The 16,447-nt window shown below is 45.3% G+C and overlaps 1 protein-coding gene across 3 annotated transcripts in view; it reads right to left on the bottom strand.

The window, feature by feature from the left end:
* Positions 1–5,227: 5,227 nt before the first annotated feature.
* The window catches only part of LOC105933187 (serine/threonine-protein kinase SIK3 homolog), a 46,805-nt gene continuing 35,585 nt past the window's right edge, over positions 5,228–16,447 (bottom strand). For all 3 annotated transcript variants that reach the window (XM_036150291.1, XM_036150293.1, XM_036150292.1), the window contains 9 exons: positions 15,097–15,155; positions 14,863–14,972; positions 13,246–13,415; positions 13,040–13,167; positions 9,633–10,402; positions 9,362–9,516; positions 7,395–7,524; positions 7,172–7,298; positions 5,228–6,427 (listed from right to left, as the gene is read on the bottom strand). In XM_036150291.1, coding sequence (XP_036006184.1) covers positions 7,177–7,298; positions 7,395–7,524; positions 9,362–9,516; positions 9,633–10,402; positions 13,040–13,167; positions 13,246–13,415; positions 14,863–14,972; positions 15,097–15,155 — 1,644 coding nt within the window. In that variant the 3' untranslated portion in view covers positions 5,228–6,427; positions 7,172–7,176. The remainder of the gene's footprint in view (positions 6,428–7,171; positions 7,299–7,394; positions 7,525–9,361; positions 9,517–9,632; positions 10,403–13,039; positions 13,168–13,245; positions 13,416–14,862; positions 14,973–15,096; positions 15,156–16,447) is intronic.

The following is a 16,447-nucleotide window of genomic DNA, read 5'->3' as shown; positions in this document are numbered from 1 at the left end:
GAGATAACAGCTGGTGTGCAGGAGGACAAGAGGGTGAAAGAAGTCAGAGCTCCATCACAAGACCAGTGTGGAAGTGTCAAAAAAGAAAAAAATAATAATAAATTGGTGTGGCCATCTCAGTAGGAGTCCCATAAATCTTCTGGTCATGGAGCAGCATTTAGCTGCTGGATGCTGTGGTAACCGGATGACGAGCACATATATAGAACATGATTCACCGGGTCTGAGCTCGGCTATTTCAGACTGAAAAGCCTCTGCAGTGCAGCGACACAGACCAACGCAGCAGCATGCAGCAGCAGTGCCACAGAAGCCAGAGCACGGATCACTGCTTAGTAGGAGGAACGAGTGCAAAATGGTTCATGCTCGTCGATTTTCCACATTTTCTTATGTTGCAACTACAAAACCTATTGTATGTTGTTGCGATTTAGGCCTACAAAATGTAGTGCATAATTGTGAAGAGGGGGGGAATGACTCCAAGATGGTTAATAGACTGACTCAACCTTACACATCTATACTCAGTAGAAATCAAGCTGTTGTGGGAAGGCCTCTGAGGTTTTTTTTTTTTTTTTAGGGAAGATCAATGAACAAATAGCATCATGAAGAGCAAGAACACAGCAGACAGGTCAGGGATAAAGCTGTGGAGAAGTTTAAAGCAGGGTTAGGTTGGAAAACAATATCCCAAGCTTTGACCCACCAAGCATTGTTCTGTCCATTGTCTGAACATGGAAAGAGGAAGGTGCAAATGCAAACCAACTAAGACACGACCCAACACCTAAAATTACAGATCTGGCAAGTGGAGCGTAAATCAGAGAGGTAGCTAAGAGGCCTTTGTAACTCTGGAGGAGCTGCAGAGATCCATAGCTCAGATGGGAGAATCTGACAATAGGCCAGCTAGGAGTTGTGCGCTTTATAAATCTGTTTTTTTATGGAGGAGTGGACAAAAAAAAAAATCCTAAAATGGCTCATTTAAAGAGTGCAAGAACCCATATTAGGGACAAAGACATTGCTCTGGTTTCATTTGCTGGGACATTTTCAGGCCTTGTTGCCTCACAGCGTGGAAGTAGAATGAAATATTTGAGTTTGCATCATTTAATTTACAGAACCTGGCCAAAGCTTTGAAGATCTATTATGTTTTTACTCTGCAGTAAACAACACATAAGAAAACAGAAAACTTCAGCATGAATGAGTGGTCACCCCCACCCTACGAGTGCTGCTTTCACACTGAGCTCTGGGTCCATCCCGGTCTCAGATCACAGGCAGACTGACAGGATTTGTTCAGATATGCCCTTGTACTTAGCACCATCCGTCTTTCCCTCGACTCAGACCAGTTTCCCGGTCGCTGCTGCTGAAAAACACCCTGACAGCATGATGCTGCCATCGCCATGTTTCGCTGTGGGGACGGTGTTCTTGGGGAGGATGTGTTGGAATTTGGACCAGACAGCATTTTCCTCAGTGGCTGAAAAGTTCAATTTTAGCGTCATCTGACCAGAACACCTTCCTCCATACATTTGGGGAGTCGCTGACATGCTTTTTGGCAAACTCAAAACGTGGCGCTTTATTTTTAACTTGAACGGCTGTTTTTCTGGCCACTCTTCTAAGAAGTCCAGCTCTATGGACTGCACAACTTATCTTGGTCCTATGGACAGATCCTCCATTGTCTGCTCTGGAGCTTCTTCGGGGTGACCTTTGACCTCTTCCATTAATGCCTTCCTTGCCGGCTCTGTGACTTTTGTTGGACGGCCCTCTCTGGGCAGATTTGTTGTGGTGCCGTGTGCTTTCCATCTGAAAAGGACGGATGTGATGGTGCTCTGGGGAAACACCAAAGATTAGGAGTTTTTTTTTTGTAAGCCCACCCTGACTTGTACTCTTCAACAACTTTGTCCCTGACTTGTCTGGAGAGCTCCTTGGGCTTCCTGGTGTGACGCCTTTTGCTTAGTGGTGCTGCAGCCTCTGGGGCCTGGAAAAGGTGGTTTACACCGATGGATCATGTGACACAGGTGGACTTCTTTCACTAGAACCTTTTAAGGGCCTCACAGCAATAGGGGTGAATACATATGCACATGCCATTTTTTTTTTTTATTTTCATACATATCGGAACATAAAAAAGTAAAGAGCCAAGGGTGGTGAATACTTTTGGAAGGTACCATATACAAAAAAGAAAAGCTGTGTGAAGGAAAATTAATCACCCTAAGTATAACATCTTAACTGCAAAACAGAGTAGTGGCAGCATTGGGCTGTGGGGGTGCTCCTCTTTATCAGAGACGTGGAAGCTGGATAAAGTTGATGGGAAGACGAATGAAGATGAGGCCCATGGCATAGGCAGGTCCATGATGATGCTGGAGGAGCTGCAGAGACCCACCTACAGGAAAACCTGTTAGAGCAGGGGTATCCAGACTTTTTGCCTTGGGGGCCAAAAGTGTTAAGTAGAAAATACTCAGGGGCCACAACATAAAAATTGCACAATCGTTTTTTTCCCCCTACCTGCTCAACAATAAACTAAACTCACAATATTGTAATGAAATAAGCTAATTTGTCTGATATCTAGAAAAATAAATCTGTAAGTCCTTATGGTTTTAAAAAATACAAATTCTTGCAGGTTCGCCTGGTCAAATATTTGTGGTGCTATGAACTATAGCTTTAAATTAGAAGAAAAACCAAACCAAATTTAGGCCACTCTTGAATTGTGATTGAGGGCCGCCAATGGCCCCTGGGCCAGACTTGTGTTAGAGACTGACAGACTGGGGTGGAGGTTCACTTTCCAGCTGGACGACCCCAAACATAAAGACAAAAAAAAACTACAGCAGAATGGTTTGGATCTCGTCGGAACAAATTTAGAATCTGTGAAAGAGTTGAAAATCAGACGATCTTCGTATAGCTTCACTGAGCTAAGGCTATTTTACAAAAAAAGGGTAAAAAAAAAACAAAACAAAACTATTTCCATCCAGATGTGGAGCGCTAATCTCTCCCAGACTGCCTCGGTGAACATCTCACTTTGGGCGCTCGTCAGGGACTTTTCTGAAGAGTTCAGCTTGTCACGTTTCTAATGTTTCCTCTGCTTCACAATTTTGCACTGCTTTACGTTGCTCTATCAAAATGAAAAGACGTACAATTATTCTTGCAAGGCTCTAGTATAAAAAAAAATTTAGTTTAATGCTCAGAAGACTGAAACCTGCTGCTTTCTGCTAATTTAATATAAATATATTCATCTGTTTGGGTCCTCCGGTACTTCTGGTCTCAATGCAATTAAAACATCCCAGAACATTTTAAGACAAGCTAAAAAAAAAAAACACAAAAAAACAGTTTGAGATCAAAGCAGTAAAAAGGTGAATGTGGCAAACCAACAAACACGCACGCACACACATCAACCCTTTTAAATTATTTATTTATATATATTTATTTATTCATCTCAGTTTGGTTGATATTCTTTTGAACCATTGTTGTTGCACTTTAGTATTCTTGTACCCAACAGAAATGAACAGAAAAACAAAACAAAAAGAAAAGAAAAAATGTCATAAAATTAACTGATAGAAAAACAAAATGATCCGAAGGAAGGGGGATGGAGCAGAGAGAGTCAGCTTGCAGGGATGGAGAGAAGAGACGGCAGTCGGCAGAGATGGGGGAGATAAAAAAATAATAATAATAATAAAGTTTTTTTTTTAAAAGAAAGGGGAGAACAATGGTCCGTCTGAACGTGTGCATGTGAGGCAGCTCGCTTTATAACTCCGGGCAGTCTTTTAGATTCCCGTAAGTGGTCCCTTCTGCCATGCATCTGCTCCCACCTCCACGCACAACACAGGCCAGCCGCAACAACATCAACACCGGATGCCAGGTCCCCCACGGTTGGATTTTGCCAAATCTTACGCTTTCATTCAGAGCCGTGCTGCGCGTCTCCTGGCAGCGCAAAAAAACCCGCTCCGTTCTCTTGCAGGCCTCCTTTGGCTTGGCGTAAACAGAGTGGGAGGGGAGAACGAGGACAGACACGAGAGAGAAGCCGAGGCCGAAGTGAACACTGAATCCGTCATGGCAGAGCTCCTATGAGACAAACACCTCTGCTCGCTCCAGAGGATACGACGGGTCCGTACGGGTGAGGGTTGGCTGAAAACCAAGCGGACCGGTGAGAAGCAGCTTATAGCGTACAGTATGTCAACCGTGCAGCCCAGTTATCGGGGATGTCTGACCTGTGCAAACATGATTGGAGCTTTTTTTTTTTTACTTTTCTTCCTTAAAGCAGTCTCTCAATGGCCAAATTTTGCTTTTATGGTCAGTATGTTGGGAGGACAGACAAGAAAAACTCAAATAAAATGAGGGATAAAGGAGGTTTCATTCATCTATGGTGGTCCCCATTGTACTGCAGCTTGCGTTTGACGGAGCCCTGCCTGAACACGGCCTCCGTTTACGACTCCACCAACTCCAGAAATGATTCACCTTCTACAGTTCGCCGGCGTCCTTCAACGCTCCTGGTTTAGGGTTGAACAAACCGCTGCAGGAAGCAAAAAAAAAAAAAAAAGAAAGCAAAGGTGACTGCAGCTGTAGTTTTCCTCCGTGGTTATAGCAAAATTAGCTGAGGAAGAGGGGCCGAGTCCATAAGGCGCCATATTGTCAGATGTAGTCGAGGAGGATGGGAGGATCACAGCAGGAGTGGCGGGAGGTTGTGGGTTTATCTCGTCTCCAGGCTTGGGATGTTTGGGATGATATGTCAGCTATTTTACAAGTTATTCCCTTGTTTGTCTTTTTTTTTTTTTTTTTCCTTTTTCATTTTTTAAAGAAGAGTCTCTGTAGCACCCAAACCAACCCGGACGTAGCCCGAACCCTGACCCTGTATAGCCTGCCACAACGACCCCGGTAACAGAAAAAAAACAGAAAAAAAAAAAACAGGCCCGACATCAACGAGAATGACAGTCACAACAACATCCATTGAAATGATACTTTAAAAAGCAACGCAAAATAATTGCTCTTCTCTTATTCAAGTGTCTCAATATAATAATATTAAAATAATAACAATCGTTGTTGTTGTTTTTTTTACGACAGAAAGAGCGGAGCTCTCTTCTCTGTCCTCTTTTGGCTAGAAGTCTCAAGAGTCATAAAGCAAAAATAAAAAATTAAAGCAGAAAGGAAAACATTTTAAAGACTTCAAAAATACAAACAAACAAAACCGATAAAAAAAAAAAAAATTATAATAAAAAGCTTCCCCAACGTCGAAGGACAAAATAAAATGGAAGGAAAACAAAAATGGTTTTGATAGAGAAACTGTAATAGCGTTCTATACATGGCATCACTGTACAAGGAAAGGAGGAAATGTCTGGTAAAACTACCCACAATGCAATACACTGTCACTGACGCGGCGGGAGAGGAGGGATGGAGGACGCAGAGCCGGAGAAGCTGGGGACGGGCGGGGCAGGTGTAAAGCAGGGTGAGGCGGGGAGGAGGAGGGGGACGGGAGACAGAGACGCACACAACATGAACCCAAAGTGCAGAATTAAGTCAAGGAACATCGTTGTCCTCCTCGCAACACATAGCTAGTCTCCTTTAATAATAACATTTCATATAATAAACATCTTTTACAGAGAAACAGAAGAGTAACCACGGCGACCATAATGCCTACATTAACTGTAAAATGAGTTTAAAACTAAAACAAAACGGAACGCCTGAAAAGAAAAGGAGGAAAAGAGCTGGTTTGTCCTGTGCGATGTCGAGGAGCTCCGTCATTGGACGGAGCCGTCTTGGAGCCCCACCTACAGACGCCTGAAAGGGGGTCCCTGCTGCCGAGGCTTCAGCCCGCTCTGGAGGCGTCTGCTCCGGGACGGCCAGAGCGGGACGACCTTCCTCGCTCCCTCTCCCTCGCCCAGACACACACACACACACGCTCCTAATGGGAATACTTTGGGTTTGCGGCAGCGGTGTGTGTGTGCTTGATTGTGTTGCTGCGGAAACGCACTGGCCAGTCAGGCACGTCATGAATCTATGCCTTACAGTTTGCCGGAGAGGGAAGAACGCAGGTTCGGGTCGGGGCGTGAAGTGGGCCGCGGGGGGTCGCTGAGAGGGGGGGTTGAGTGGGGGGGGGGGGGGGGGGGGGGTGTTGATTTGATGCTGGCAAGTCGAAAAGGGGGAAGGAGTGAGACCTCAAGCTACACAAGGATGAGAGGTGAGAAAGGGAGACAACCTGCAACAGAACTATGCTGGACGTCTGTGTAGAAAATGCTGGCACTTTGACCTTCGAACCCCGAGGCCCACCCGCCCCCCCACCCCTTACTCTCTTGCCCTCCCTCTGAAGGGACACATGGAAACAGACAGATGGACACAGATTCCCCCCCCCCCCCCCCCCTCCCAATCCCCTCTGGACAGACGACGGTGGTTTGGCGTGATGCTGCACAACTCAAGTCAACAACTCAGGGTGGCTGATATGGACGACGCACGCAGGATTCACCGCTTCCTACAGGAGGGCAGAGGGACAAAAGACAAAAAAAAAAAAAAACAAGGTTTTCACTCAGATTTGCACCTTAAAGTAGAACACAGACGTACATGACTGATCACTCAAGTTCAAAAAGTTTGCTTTTGCTTTAGAAAGTCTGTTTGCCCATCATTTAATAATGGCCTGCAAAGGTATTGATTTCCCTCAAACATGTTCCCATTTTTGTCACATTCACAGTCACTGTTGGGTATTTTACTTAGATGCCGAATTGGGAGGCAGATAGAAAAGATACTTGGTTTTTAGTTTTCTAAAAGATAAAAAAAAAAATCTGATTCATCCCCGTTTACGCAGATACCCACAGATACATTTTAGTAGAAGTAACTGCAAGTAACGTATGCAGAATTATGTGTCAAACACAAATCATGAAATAAATAAATAAATAATAAAAAAAAAAAAACACCTCGGAAAACATTTTTATTTCAACTCCACAATTATCTGCTACCGTGTGTGGACTTCTCCTTTAATAAAAAAAAAACAGTGAAGCTTCTGTGATTGTAATGTGACAAAAAGTGAAAACGTTTAAGGGACCCAGTGACAGAGACGTTGTCGCTGGATTCAGGTTAAGGCGGCTAGAAACCTTTTTGCACCTGTTCAGAAGATTGAACAGCAGTTTTGTTCCAAGTCAAAAGGCAATAAACTAGAAGTACCCTAAATGCAAAACAAACAGAAAGATCCGTTTTCCTTCCTTCCGCTTTTTCCACGTACCTGTGCTAGACCCCAGCCTGCTCCATGCTGTACTGCAGATCAGGGGGTTTGTAGCTGAGGAGCATGTCACTGGTGCAGGACGAGGGGTAACAGGCTGCCGCGTGGAGCTCCCCTTCTACGTCACAAACTGAGCGAGGGACAAAGAAGACGTGTTCTACTGGGTTGGCCAAAAACAAAGGGACGTCTGCGCAGCGCTTCAGGTGTTTGCACCTCTGATACCGACCTGACTCCTCTCGCTGGTGCAGCTGCTGGCTTCCGGTCAGGGACGTCTGGCTGAGGATGTCCGACATGCGAGCCGAGCTGAGCGCCTTTCCCGCCAAGAGGCTCATACCCGACATGGGATCTGCCTGGTCCTGAGCACAGGGAGGGAACAAACGATTTAAAATCAGAAAATCGATAGTGCTTTTTTAATATGGACATTCATTACTGCTAAAGTGGAAAAAATGGGGAAAAATGAGGGGGATGGGGGTCCTAGGGACAAACCACCGGTTCATTTTTCCTGGATCAATGTGTGCTTCTGTGCTTTTTTGTCTCTGTTGTTGTGTCTCTGCTCTGTCTTCTCTAACCCCCAGTCAGTCGAGGCAGATGACCGTTCATACTGAGCCCGGTTCTGCTGGAGGTTTTCCTTCCTTTTAATGGGGAGTTTTCCTCTCCACTGTCACTTCATGCTTTCTCGGTATGAGGGATTGCTGCAAAGCCATGGACAATGCAGACGACTCTCTCAGTGTCTCTACGCTCTTTCAGGGGGAGTGAATGCTGCTTGTAAAGACTTGATGCAATCTGCTGGGTTTCCTTAGAGAGGAAACTTTTTGACCAATCTGTATAATCTGATTGAATTTGACTTTGGAAAGTGCCTTGAGATGACATGTTTAATGAATTGGCGCTATATAAATAAAATTGAATTGAATTTTTAGTCCGTTTCAACCTCTTCACTACTTCTCCATATAAATGTTGCTTTGCTTTCTGTTGGATTGCAGATTTAGTTCCTTCCTCCCCGTCACCTCTTAGCAAAGACGAGCTGCGAACAGTCTGAAGAGCAGCAGAGCACTTCTAACCAATCACAGCGAGGGAAACTACCTCTCTCTCTTTATGACATCACTCGCAAATCCTAAGTCCCTTTGCTAACTCTCTCAGACTAAGTGAGAAAACATGCGGCACTAATTCAATTCAAATCTGCCAAATAAATAAATAAATAAATAAAAATGACGACGCCACTCATTGTTTTTTTGATCCCCCTAAAACAAGATCAGTAACCAGTCGGTACCAGGAGGAGAAATCCGATGGTAAATATGTGCATAAAGGGGTCAAATAAATTCCTATTTTCCTGCAGCAACATGATCTCATAGTGAAAATAGAAGGGTGGGAAAATCCAACCTTTAATTTGTTAAATTGTGCCAAATCATGCGCCTCCTCTGGTTTACTGGTGGCGCGGTTCTTGCCGTCCCAAAACATCCCTTCAGGACAAATGCAATGACGGCACTTATTTCATTTATACTTCACTTTTATTTTTAAGAGGATCATCACTTCAAGGAACCTTTAAGTCGTAATCAACGACATGCTGTCTGTTGAGGGTGTAAATATGACTTGACACTGAGGCCACTGGCCACTAAGGTGGATGAGGAGGTGTTTCCACCAGACACAGTCAGCGGGATGGTTAGAGGGGTAAAAAAAAACAAAACAAACATAACCACCGAAGAACTGCAAAAAGCAGAATACAAAGGTCGATAAGTTTCCAAAACAAGAACTAGGGGGAAAAGCACCGCTGTGGCGTATGGTAGAGGGTCTGAGACGCTGTGGGCCTATTTCTCTTCCACAAGAAATCATGTAGGTGGTGTCAGTAAACTCAAAACCAGTCACTGCCTTTCAACAGCGCAACAATACAAAATAAACAGAAATGGCCCAAAATCGACTTTATTCCAAGGCCATCCCGGTCCACAGAAACAAACCGGACGGAAAAAATGTGGGTGAGCTGCAGCGAGGACCCCGGACCATCATCAGGGATCGTGTGAAGAGAAATGAAAGGATCCCTAAAGGAAACTGCTCCAAATAAAGACTGGAGTTTTCTAAATGTTCCGGCGTGAAATTATGCTACTGCAGTTAAAAAATATATAAATTTAAGACTTTTTGCACGTCTTTACCAAAGAGTCTGTACCCGAAAGTAATCAAAGGAGTTAGCCGACTTTAACTCACGTAGGCATCATCGCAGGTCTGAATGGTGTGGTGACGCTGTAGCTGCCCTCTTGACCTGTACACCTCACTCTGGGGGCCTCGCTGATAGTTCAGCCCATTGTGATCGGGCACCTCCATGGCCTGTCCCTGGGGTCGGCATTCTGCGTGCTCAGATTCTGAAACGCACACGGGCAAATGTTGACACAGGAGGAGGGGTTGGGGGGGGGGGGGGGGGGGGGGACACAAACAAACTGCAACCCATTTAGGTTTGGATTCGCTAACGGACTCTGACCTCTTGAAGCAGGAGGACTCCTCATGTAAGCACCGTGCCTGTGTGTGGGGGAGCTGTAAGGCGGGGTACCGCCACGCGGAGGCCCCAGGAGCTCATGTGCTTCCCCCGCCTTAGTAAGCAGGCCTTCGTGTGGGTGGTGGTATCCAGCGGGGGCCTCGTCCTCTTCCATGCTCTCAGAGTGCGGTAGGCCGGGACACGGCGCCTGGGACACGTGCTGCTGCTGCTGAACCTCTGGGGGTTGTATTTGGAGGAGATGGTGGTAGTGTTGACCCCCGGAGGCAGGCTGGGGACCAGGGGGGTCCAGGGTGTCACCCTGGCTCATCTGGCGGAGAAGTAGCATTTCGCTAAACTCCTGCGCCGCGCCGCTGGGCGGGGTTTGCGGCGCCGGACACTGCCGGGGGCTCTGTCTCTTCAGCAGGGCGGCCAAGTCCTGGGGGGGCAACCTGGGGTCCGCGTGGCCGGTTAGAGAGTGCCGAGGAGACAGGAGTCCCTGCAGGGTGGGGGTGACGTGCTGCTGCGGGGGGCAGTAGTCCAAAGGTGTTGGGGAGAGCAGGGCCTGCTGTAGTGTGGAGGGGGTCCCATAGCTGCTGGTCCCTACAGCCCCGCCCTGGTAGCCGTCCAGGCCGGGGACTTTAAGGGAGGCGGCCTGCAGGTAGGGGTTGTAGGAGCCAACGACTCCGGAGGCCCCCCGGGAGGCAGCGTTGCCGGAGAAGAGGTGGGGATTGAAATGGGCCTGGTCGTAGGCAGAGGTGAAACGGCCAAGGCTGCGGCTGAACAGGAGGGAAGGTACAGAAGAGTTAGCAACCGAACAACAGCGCCGTCCAGTCGTCAACACAGAGTGGACACAAGGCATGGGCCAGTACCACATTCTCACCATATAACGACCCCCCGGCATGAAAAAAACCCAGATTTACCATATTTACACAATATTATCTAAAGCTTTTATATAGGGATGCACGATAATATCGGCATCGGACAATGATGGTTCACTTTTAACATATCGGTATCTCTCCGATAAGTAAAACCAGGCCTAAATTAACAACAGATGTTTATTTCCATCTAGTGCCTGTGTTTCAAGAGGTGGGAAGGTCATGTGGTTATTTTTTGTTAGGTCATGTGACAGAGACGCACCCCAGCCAGGATTGTGGAGTCTTTAAATGAAGCAGAGAGGCAATGACAACAGCGTGGTCGTTTTTCACGGTGCTTAGAGAAGACTTACGAAAAGCAGGGTGTAAGTCAAGACTATAACTCGCATTTCAAAATTCAGCTAGCATAATTTTCAGTCCGTCCAAAACTGTCCAAAATTTGACCATCACAGAAACGCAAATGTGTGTGCATACACACATCGCTAAATATCGATTATAAGCCCAAATTTTTGTATCGGTGCATAACGACTTTTATAGAAAACAGAAAAGCTGGAAAGAAAAAAAAACAAATGAACTTTTTGTTATTTTGATTGAAACAAAACAAAAACAGAGAATAATCACCTGCAATATTTGGTGGTAGTTTTTAGCTGCTTATTATTCTGATACAGCTGTTATTTGGCAGAGCGGGGCTACTTTGTGTCATTTGGTGATTAAAAATCAGAGCAAAAAATAAATCGCAGGCGGTGTGCCTCAAGGAAGTTTACCAGCCACTTTTGTTTAATGTCTATAGGCTTTCCCTAACTCAGAGTATGATGTACTACAGCATCTTAAAATATTTATGTTGATGAAATACAACCTTGTATATCCGTGTTAACACTTGACCAGAGTATACTACAGTCAGTCAGTATTTGTGTCCAAAATATTCCTGACAGGATGGGTCAGAATTTCCACTGGTTTAGTCCAGAAAAGACATTTTTGGTTCCAAACGCAGGTTAGAAACCAAAGACCATAGAAAATGCACAAAAAAATCCAACTTGGTGTTATTAATGACCTTATTTTTTAACAACAACACAACATCTATCACCAAATCAGCCTCCTACATTTGTTACACTGACTACACTGAGTCTTCGTTTGTCTGGTCTGCCCTGAATGGTCTTGGGTCGAAATTCATTTCAAAGTTGATGTCTGGAAATGAACCATGTAGATCCCTCAGAATAGCAAAAGCCCTTATTGCTCAGGGTTCCTCAGCCTTTTAGTTTCCTTACTCCTCACCTCTGGAACCAACTACCTGAAAACCTCAGATGTGCAGAAATTGTTGGATCCTTTTAGACCAGGACTTTGATCACTACTACTTACTGTAGCCTCCAATAAAAGACAAAGATTGTTTCATCACTTCATGTTTTAGCTTAAAATTTAACTTAATGTGCATTTCTATTCAACTTTTTTCTATTGCTCTTTTGATTCACTTTGTGTTTTTTTTTTTAACTCTCTGTTGTATTATTTTTCTGGAAAGCCCCTTAAATTACTTTGTGTAAGAATGGTGCTACATGGTTGCATTTATTTTACCCTTTTAGCCAATCTGCTTGTTAAAGAGTAACACCGGGAGCATTACAAGCTGATATTAGCTGGTTAATGGGTCAGGATGTCCGTTTTGCCTGAATTTGTCTTTCACGTGGGGCAATGGAGGGGTGCAGTGGGCTTCTTTTCAGCCAGTTGACCGGCAGTGTGCAGCGCCGTTACTCTGCTCTACAGGCCTGGAGAAAACTCACATCTGATCGTTCTCTGGGTTTCTTTAATATGCTTTTAAACCATATGAACAGATACTTTAACACCTGGAAACAATAACCGTTAAAAACCTCGGTATACCTTGAGATTTGCAACTGGCCCATGCCTAGTGGAAACCTTTAACATCAATCTCTAAAACTCCCAACACACACAGCCTAGAGACACTGGAGTCTGGCCAGAGTACACGTGTTCACTGAGGAATGCAGACGCAAAGCAAACATTTTGACTAGGTAACACAGTCTCTCAGTGAAGACAGTCCCAGCAATAACGGACAGTTTAAAGGGGGGGTCACAAAGTGACGGATCTAATCCACTTGTTAGGACACACTCACCCAGACACACTGATGTGAAGAGTTAGTTGATGACCTCCCAGCAATCAATGATGATGAAGATTTACATGCATGTTTTTTTTTTTTTTAAATGGTAACAAAACAAAGCTCATTCTCACAAACACACATCTTAAAAAAAAAAAAAAAAAAAACCCTGAGAAACAGCACGGGCGTTTCAATTTTTAAAATCCAAAAATAGAAAAACAGTAACTATGTCCACAATGAAGATAACATTAAAAACAAAAAAAAGAAAATAATGCAATTATAACCATAAAAGAACAAACAGCAAGTACACGTTTGCACAATCTGATGTGTGGCAAAGAACAAAATAAAACTTTTAAGGCTGCGGTAGAAGACACTGTAACAGTCCATTGGGTAATGTTGGTAGCCACCAGGGGGCGCGCTGACTGGCTGTTCAGAGGGGTCACCTGTGCGTCTCGGCGTTGTCGGCGCTGAGCTGCTTCCCGAGGACTCTGTGCCCGCCCGGCGTGGACAGGAAGCTGCCCGGTCTCTGTGCCCCGCCTCCCAGCTCCACGTCCTGCACCTGGATGGTCACCTGCACGAGCAGCGCACCGTTTGCGTTCAACCTCCAGGAGCGTGTAACCATGAGTGGAGGATTTTGGTCAGTCGTTACCTGCTGTTGCTGCGGTACGCCCGGTGCCAGGGGGACGGCAGGGCGGCCAGGTGCTGCCTGGGGATTGGCTGAGAGAGCGACCCGAGGCATGCCTGTGGGGGGCGGGCTGCCACTCTGGCCCTGGTACATTGCTGGAGCGCCGTGTTGGTACTGCACCGACGACTGGCCCCCTGCGAGAGGAAGGAAGGAACCAGTGAGAACCAAAGAGCCGTCTGGGCTTCAATGACATCATCGATAAGACGAAACATCGGCATATTTTAGGGCAAGAAAACCTGAAATCTCAAAAGAACAAAACAAGCATCAGGGAACTGTATGTTTACTTTCTGAAGAGAAAGAGAAAGTTTCCCCAAGTTTAACAGCAGTTTTTTTACTTAAGTGTCCTCTTGTTAGTTTTTTGACTACATAAATCATTTACTACAGTCTTTAAATGCTGTTCCTTCATGGTTTAACAGATGGTGATTGGCTGCAACGCCAACGTGTTTTCTTCTGTGTGTCAGCCAAAGAACAACAAACTGCATATCAGTACCGATATTTTCCCAACAATTGACAAATCAATCCCTTCTCTATCCGTCTCTAATGTAAAACGTTAGCTTTAAAGGGCTATTTTGGGCCAAACTGTTTTGCCGTTAAAAAACGAACAAGCAAACATACCCTGAGTGGCGTAGCCGACTGGGATCTCAGATTAACGTCTTGGCAGCGGCGTTACTGCTGTGCCGTCAGACCCTCGTGAATAAAATCACTAACTATCAGCGAAGGATAGCGAGTCCAGCTCCTTCTGCCGTTATACGTGAACGCTTGGCTAATAGAACCATAGTTTGTTGTTTTATTAACCATTTCTCATAAAAAAAAAAAAAAAAAAACACCTGTATTGATGAAGTAACAGCAGGTTGGGCTTGCCACAGAGCGCATTTAAATGTCCGGGTAGGATGCCAGTTTGCTAGGTTTCCAATCTCCTGCTCTCAGACCCAGTTTCTGCTAACTTCCTGCTCCACACTACCTCATCTGGCACATAAATCTTCACCGTATGATTTCTTTATTTTGATATCACTAGTTTCTTCTTAGGAGGAGGCTGTTGTGATGAACCGACCCTTGATTTCTGTGGTCTGCATGCAACTTCATCGCTCTTAGCCGACTTGTTTTTTTCCTCCTCTCAGATCTTTTAAATATTAGCTACAAACCTGAAAAAATGATTATTTAGTCTATATAGGGGAAAAAATCCCTGTTTGTACAATTTCATCCAGTCAGCTAAAGCTTTGCATCCTCATGCATTATTCAACACATAGAAGGGTTTATATAAAGGTAATAAACGCAGAAAGTAATAAAGTGAACCCCCTTTAAGACCAAGATGCATCCCTCTCTCCTTTTAATCCTACTTTTAATTAACATTTTACAAACCAACAGAATGTAATAAGCTGGAGGGTAATTAATTACCCATAAATAACAAACATGAGGCTAAAACATAACGGGGCAGTTAAAGAAGAGCTGAGGGATGTTAAATCAGCCCGCCTCCCGGTTATTGTAAGAGATCTGCAGTGATGGTCGCTTTTCTGCTTAGTCACTGCACCTACACCAGGTTTTTTTTTGCGTTCGAAAACCAAAAGCGGCACTATTACTAACCGTGCCCTTGCATCAGGCCTGCAGAGCCAGGCGGAGGACTCTGATTGGGCTGTCTGAAGAGGTGGTTGCTGGGATGTGTTGGCGGAGGGCTGGAGGGCTGGATATGCAACCTGAGGGAGGAACGGGACAGCGAGATAGCGCAGTGAGGCAACGCTTCGGTCGATACTGCTGCACCGCAGCGTCGGCTTCATTGTTCCCTGTTCAATAGCTGATGAGTAATGCCTGTTTGTTCACCTCTGGAGCTCGTGGGTTAAGTGGCTGGGCTGGATCTCTCCGTGGCCTAAAGACAGAGCCTGTTGGCGAAAATGCAAAACAAAGTGAGACCAAATAAGTGTTAGAAGACAGCTGCTGCAAGCCGCGATACAAGGTATCCCAGGTCCACCCGGTTGGTTGAAGCTTTCTGTAAAGACGAGCCAGAGGCGGTCGTTTCATCAGGGGTGACCTTCCGCCGTTTCATAATAACCCATTGGAGCCGTTTGCCTCCACCAGCCCACCAGCAGGATTCATTGCAACGCAAACTTAGACGACTGTTTCCATGAATATATAGAAGTCCACATCTCATCCAAAATATGGTTATTACTGTACAGCTGAGTGTAAAAAAAAATTCAGCCTTACATAAACAGCGCTTTACAAAGATGTTCCTACCGCTTTAACTTTTCCCCACAAACATTTGTGTGTTTTATCTGATATGGCTGCGACAAGCCAAAACAGAGCAGTGAAATGGAAGAATGACTCAATGTGTCTTTACAAAAAGAACCCAAAAAACAGACGTTTTGTGTGCATTTGTAGTCCGCCCTGAGCCGGTACTTTGTAGAACCACCTTTTGCTGCGATTACAGCTGCAAGCCTTCGGCCCCGTGCCTCTACCAGCTTTGCAGGCCTAGGTCTGAAGTTTTCGCCCATTCTTCTTTGCTCCTATTCTTCTTTGCTCAAGCTCAGCCCGATGAACAGTGCAGCACTGTCACACGTTCTCAAAAGAACAAAGGCCTGGATGTTGACTTTTCTAACACATAATTATGCTGTGATCTCAACCTGCCATTGTAGCTGTGGCTGCAGGTTTACGCTCAACTCTGACCAACATCTCTGCCCCAGCTGTGTCCCCGCAGCACGAGGCAACCACCGCTTCTCCCCAAGGGGGGCGGTGTCGACGAGCTAAGAATAAAGTTCTTCTTAAAGTTCAAGGCCGTTCTTCTTGCTCCGCACCCAAAACGTTTCCTACACCCGAACCTCGGATCTCTGCAGCTCCTCCAGAGTTACTCCAGACCGTCCTAGCTGCGTCTCTCGTTACTATCGGGGTAGCTGCTCTGTCCTAGCCTTTCCATTTCAAGATGACGGATTGAACAGGTCTCTGTGTAAGGTGGGAATATTGTCTCATCTCCTAACTTTAAGCTTTAGATTTCAAAACTTTCCAGCAGTTAGAGTCCATGTAACCATTCACTTTCTGTTGGTTTATAACCTGATAGCCCCATAAAAAACATTGAAGCTTGTAATTGTAACATGAAAATACGTACAATTGGCTATTACATAGCCATTACACCACGGGTGTAATGGCCATGGTAATATAGGTAATATAAACTTGGCAGGAA

This window comes from Fundulus heteroclitus, chromosome 18, assembly GCF_011125445.2.
Source record: "Fundulus heteroclitus isolate FHET01 chromosome 18, MU-UCD_Fhet_4.1, whole genome shotgun sequence".
NCBI lineage: Eukaryota > Metazoa > Chordata > Actinopteri > Cyprinodontiformes > Fundulidae > Fundulus > Fundulus heteroclitus.
Note: the sequence above shows the minus strand (reverse complement) of the source record. Positions and strands in the feature narration are given on the sequence as shown.